Consider the following 6,464-nt stretch of genomic DNA (forward strand, 5'->3'; position numbering starts at 1 on the left):
GAAAATAAAAAATTTTGCTTATTTTTTTCCCTATAGAGTTATCCAATTTTTTAAAATTTTAAAATAAATAGTTACTCAAACTCATACCTACATTGCTTAAATTTCTCATTCCCATATAAGTAATAGCAATAGTAATACATAGTTGTGGCAGTATATATCTGATAGTAATAATAATAAAAATAAACACACTAATAATAAATTATTATTATTATTATTATTAATTAATATTTTTATATCATTAATTTTAAATATTTATCCTATGTAAAAGTAGTTGCATATTTTTGAACTAAATGACAAGATTATTTTTAAACTTGATGTAAAAATAAATATTTATATACATTCTAAATTAGTAAAACAACAAGATAGTTTCATAACAAAATATTAAAATTATAAAATAAATTTAAAATTTTTCCTAAAAAATAACATATTTATTAAAAACAAGAATAACTATCTATATTATCCTTGCGTGTTTTTTTATTTTTATCTTTTAAAAAGAAAAAGAAAAAAAAAGAAAGATAAGAAGATTAATTAAAATGGAAAAATTAACTAAACTCCTTGACTCCTACAAGGTTTTGACTAAAACATAAAAAAAATAAAAAAAAAATAAACTCCTTATTTGTAGTAACAAATACACGTTTTTATCTTTTTATTTTACTTCATTTGAATATTAGTTGTTTAGCTAAGAAAGCTTCTAAATAATAATTATATGACACTCAAGGTATAGTTTAGCGGAGATTCGGCGGTTTTCTTTATTATTCCTTTTGCACTGGATTCAATTGCCCTAAACCTAATTTGCCTACCCATTGGCCGCCATGGACACTAATCCCACCGTAAAATTCTCAAAGTGTGAACGAGGAGTCTAAGAAAGTATCATATGTAGTTTTGTTGAAGGAAGAGTCGGCAGATAAAGTAAAAAATCAAATTTTTCCAAAACCGGTAGTCATGTTACACGGAGAGCCCAGTATTACATGGAAATATCCAAAATAAGGGATATGATTCTAAAAGAGAATTTACAATATGCTGTTATTGGCAAATTTTCTTACGGAAAACCTGATATCATAGAATTGGAAAAACAAATACCTATACAATGCAATATCAAGGGGGATTGCAATATAGGTGTAATGGATTCTAGACATATTCTGATCAAGCTGAATATTTTAGAAGACTGTTAATTTAATGTTGACAGCTGCAATTTACATAAAATCAAAAGAAAGACTCTGGCAGATGAGAACCCTTAAGTGAGACCCCTGGTTTGAACCTGATGTAGAAACAACCATTGGAGTGCTACGCCAGATCTACCACCCAATTTCTTTGCAAAGGAAGTTATTTTTTCAATAGCTTCTGTAGTAGGTAAACCTTTAACGGTTGACATGGCTACTAAAAATCAAATGAGATCAAGTTGTGCACATGTGAAGGTAGAAGTGGTTCTAGTAGCCAATTTGCCCACAAGAGTTCAAATCAATGAAGAGGATGATGTTACAGGGGAAATAAAATTCAAATGAATATATTCATTATGATTATAAACCAAAATACTGCAAAGAATGTTGTCTTCAAGGACATGATGAAAGCTCATACTGGAATATGCATCCAGAATTAATGGAAAATGAGGATGAACAGAAGAAAGAAGATAATAAAGATAAGCAGGAAACTGGCAATGTAAAGGAGGTAGCAGAGGTGAGCAATACACAGAGTAGGAGAGGGATGTATAAAATACAATGGTCATTAAGGCAGAACAGGTATAAAAAAGACAAATTTGACCACATAATGGGAGAAGTGCAGAATGAGGAAGTAAATAACATGCCAACATCTAATACTTTAGAAGCCCTTGCAGAAGAACATCATGAAGTGGAGGATAATAAAGGTGATCAACAAGACAAGATAGATAAGCAACAACAAATCATAGAGAGCACAAAGGAATGGGTTACTAATACTTTTAGTAATCAAGGACAACAACAAATTGAAAAAAACATACAGACAGTCATGACCATTCAAGAACAAGTTGATAAGAGGAATCAAGAGCAAGTTGATAATAGGGAAAGGGAAGATCATATTGCATCAGTGCCACAATCTCAAACAGATAAGAGTCATATGCAGGTTGTTGTTCTTCAGCCAGATATTCAAAAAGAAGACATGGAGGTTTTAGAAGATATCATGCCATTAGTTGTTCAAGTTGAAAAACAATTACAGTACAGTAACAAGGAGAATGCAATAATGAATGAAGATAACCTGGAGGAGACTATTAATAAACTGAGAATTGATGGTAACTTATCACCTAAACAAATTGATAGGTTGAAAGAAAAACAAGGCATCCCACAGAAGAATCACAGAGTTGGGAAGACTAGTACAATGCAGACAAGGAGTTCTATGAAGAATAAGTTGGGATGAATGCTCTTATATGGAATATTATATCAGTCAACACACAAAAGGCTTTTACTAGACTGATTACATTGTATAAAAGGTACCAGTTTGCATTTGTTGGACTAATGGAACCTTTTCAAGATAGTAAGAATATTGAAGATTACAGAAGAAGATTAGGTATACAGACATCAATCTCTAATATTTTTGGTAAGATATGGGCTTTTCTGGAAGCTAATATAGTGTTACTATTGTTAGAGATGAAGAATAGCAAATCACAATAAAATTAGTGAATTAGGAAGCTGCGATCACAGTTATGATTTTTTTAATCTATGCTAAATATACACAAAGGAGAGACTAGCTTTATGGGAATCTCTTGAAGACATGGCTCAACAAATGCAAGATCATTGGCTTATAGGGGGATTTTAATGTGATAACTAGTCAGGAAAAAAAATTGGGAGGCTTACCAGTAATAGTTGCTGAAACTGAAGATTTTAGACAGTGTATAAGTTTGTGTAATGTTGAGGATCCAGGTTTTAAAGGGAGCAAGTTTACCTGGTGGAATGGTAGAACAGATGAGGAGTGCATATTTGGAGGTCTTGACAGAATTCTGATCAATGAGAAGTTACTTCTTTCCCAGTATTGAAAGTTAAACATTTACTTAGGAGTGGATCTGACTACACTCCTTTAAAAATTAACTTCAGCACTGTGAAGGAGTCTATCATTAAACCTTTTAGGTTTCTAAATATGTGGTTGAAAGAGGAATCATGCTTGACAATTATTCAGGAGAATTGGAAGACTGATATTATGGGAAATCCTTTCATTTTGTTTCATCAAAAAATGAAAAAAGTGAAGGCTGCTTTAACTAAATGGAGTAGAGAGTGTTATGGTGACATTTTTCAAGAGATAGCTACATTGGAATAAGTTATCAAGGTTAGAGAAAAACAATTTGAAGACTATCCATCAGGTGCAAATAGGGAATTGTTATTTCAAGCTCAGGCTATGCTAAGTCTACAGCTTGGAAGGGAAGAGGAATTTTGGAAGCAGAAGGCTGGAATAGATTGGTTTAAAGATGGTGAAAGAAACACAAATGTCTTTCATACAGTGGTTAAAGGTAGAAGAAGCAGACTCAAGATCGATAGGATTCAGAATGAAGGTGGAGAATGGGTGGAAGAACTAAATCAAATTGCAAAGGCTGCTGAACAATTCAATCAGAAGCAGTTTGCTAAAGGAGATCATAATAATAATTTTCAGCTTCTTGAACATATTCCTACAATTGTTAATGCAAGTCAGAATGTGGATATTGACAAAGTTCCTAACATGCAAAAGGTGAAAGAAGCAGTTATAGGTCTGAATAGAAGCAGCACAGCAGGACCAGATGGCATGACAGGGGCATTTTTTTAGGATACCTGGGAAATAATTAAGGAGGATGTGTATCAAATGGTTGTAGTTTTCTTTAGTGGACACCAGTTATCAAAATTTGTCACACATACAAATTTGGTGCTACTCCCTAAGAAGCTAGTAATTAATACATTTTGTAACTTAAGACCTATTTCTTTAAGTAACTTTGTCAACAAAATCTTCTCCAGAATATTGCATGAAAGACTTAAAAAGGGTTTGCCACATGTTATGTTTGAAGAACAAGCAGGATTTGTTCAGGGGAGGAGTATTGCAGAGAATATAGTAGTGGGGCAGGATATCATAGCTGACATCAGAAAAAGAGGCAAAATTCCAAATATTGTCATTAAGCTTGAAATGATGAAAGCTTATGACAGAGTGGATTGGATGTTTCTCACTAAAGTCCTGAGAAAAGTTGGATTTAGTGAATTGTTAATTGATAGGGTGGCTAGATTGTTGGACAATAACTGGTACTTAATATTATTGAATGGCCAGCCCAAAGGGTTTTTCAGGTCTACAAGGGGCTTAAAGCAAGGTGACCCTTTATCACCTATACTTTTTATCATTGCAGCTAAAGTAGTTTCAAGAGCTCTTAAGGCTCTTCTGTGTAATAAAGAATTAAAATATTTTGGAATTCCTAGGGGAAGTCCTAAAGTCAATCACTTTGCTTTTGCTGATGATATGATCATTCTATGCAAAGCTGATTTAACTACTTTGAAAAAGGTAACTGATACTTTGGAGCAGTATGAGGTCTCAGGTTAGAAAATGAATAAAGAGAAGAGTGCTATTTATATACATCAAGGAGTTTCTCAAGGCAGTGTAATATTAGCAGAGGTAGCTACTGGTATTTCTAGAAAGCAATTTTCTTTCATTTATCTAGGGTGTCCAATATTCCATATGAGGAAGAAGGAGGAGTTTTACCAGTCAAATCATGCATAGGATTAGTAGTAAACTCCAAGGATGGAATGGTAAACTACTATCTTATGGTGGTAGGGTTGTACTTATAAAAAGTGTTTTACAAAGCATACCCATTCATTGCTTATCTGTCATAAACCCACCAGCTAATGTCCTATCAGCTATCCAAAGAATGTTTGCTCAGTTCTTTTGGAGCAATCACATTGGAGGTAAAAGTAGGCATTGAGTTAGTTGGAGTAATTTATGTTATCCAGTAGAAGAAGAAGGATTGGGTTTCAGAAGATTACAAGATGTGGCAATGGCTTTTTTTTGTAAGCTCTGGTGGAATTTCAGAACTAAAGATTCCATATGGAGTAAATTCATGCACAACAAGTATTGCAGGAAACAACATCCTAATGCAATCTATTGGAAAGTTGGTGCTGATTCTCAAGTGTGGAAAAAAATGTTGCAGGCTAGGGATCTAATGGATCATCAAATCCTATGGAAGATCAGAGGGGGTCAAGCTAATGTATGGTTGGATAATTAGACATATATTGAAGATTTGTCTAATATCTTCCTCAAGCAAGGAAATATAGGAATGCAAGTGAAGGAGCTGGTTGCAGGATCTCAATGGAACTACCATTTGTTAAAGAATTTTCTCCCTTAAGAGGTTGTTAATATATTCAAGATAAAATTAGTTCCAGAATTAAAGAGGGAGGAGTGGACAATCTAATTTGAAAGCTAGAAACATCTGATAAATTCTCAGTTAAATTTGCATGGGAATATATTAAGAAAAAGCAGGAGAAGAATGCATTGTACAATCATATTTGGGTAAAGGGTTTACCTTTTAAAATGACCTTCTTAATGTGGAAACTTTGGAAAGAAAAAATCCCAATGGATTCTTTAATGACAAGATGGGGGGTTGAAGGACCAACAAAATATTGGTGTTTCTTGCAGCCGGATCAAGAAACACTATCTCATATGCTTCTAAGATCAACATTAGCTAACATGACATGGTCCTATTTTGCTTTATGTGCATGTATTCTCATATATGAATTATCCCTCAGAGAAACTATTCTAAGTTGGTGGACTAAGGATATCAAATGGAGATTCAAGCCATACTATCAGTCAGTTCCAAGTATGATTACATGGGAATTGTGGAGGAGAAGAAACAATTTGAAACATGAAGGAAAAGGTATGTCTCTACATAAAGTAAACTTTAATATTATCAGAAATGTGAGCTTACTTCTTCATGTAAGAAATCCAAGAACAACTTTCCCTAGTAGAAGCTGGTCAGATATCCTTAAATCACTTAAAGGGAGGAAACCAAAAATGAAGATTACAAAGGTTGTATGAACTTTTCCTTAAAATGGTTGGGTGATCTATAATACTGATGGGGCATCTAGAGGTAACCCAGGGATAAGTTCATATGCATTCTGTCTAAGGAATGAGAATGGGGACCTATTTTATGCAAAAGGATCTAGAATGGATGATACTTCTAATGTGATAGCAGAGGCTGAAGCTATCTTACAGGCAGCTAATCATGCTAATGTAACACAAATAAACAAGTTAATCATCTAAACAGATTCAATGTTGATGCAGAAAGTACTAAGTAGGGAATGGAATTGTCCTTGGCACATTGCAGATCATGTAGAGAAAATATGGAAGCTAATGCAGAACAAGAATGTTCAACATCAACATATTCTGAGGGAGGAGAATCAGCTGGCAGACTATCTAACTAATTTTGCAATTGACAGTGGGGATTTTGTCTACACAAGTTTTCAACAATTGCAAGCACATGGAAGAAGGATAGTCAA

General features: G+C 33.6%; 1 protein-coding gene across 1 annotated transcript; it reads left to right on the forward strand.

Moving 5' to 3' along the window:
- The first annotated feature begins 1,596 nt into the window (after window positions 1–1,596).
- LOC124887098 lies at window positions 1,597–2,385 on the forward strand. Its single transcript, XM_047396280.1, has one exon. It carries the CDS (start codon window positions 1,597–1,599, stop codon window positions 2,383–2,385), a length of 789 nt encoding a protein of 262 aa, XP_047252236.1.
- The last annotated feature ends 4,079 nt before the right edge of the window (window positions 2,386–6,464 follow it).

This window comes from Capsicum annuum, chromosome 9 (assembly GCF_002878395.1).
Source record: "Capsicum annuum cultivar UCD-10X-F1 chromosome 9, UCD10Xv1.1, whole genome shotgun sequence".
In the NCBI taxonomy this organism is placed as follows: Eukaryota; Viridiplantae; Streptophyta; class Magnoliopsida; order Solanales; family Solanaceae; genus Capsicum; species Capsicum annuum.

Bases quoted from the DNA above. Each gene is read 5' to 3' on its own strand.
- LOC124887098 (XM_047396280.1), top strand. From the start codon at position 1,597: ATGGAAAATGAGGATGAACAGAAGAAAGAAGATAATAAAGATAAGCAG.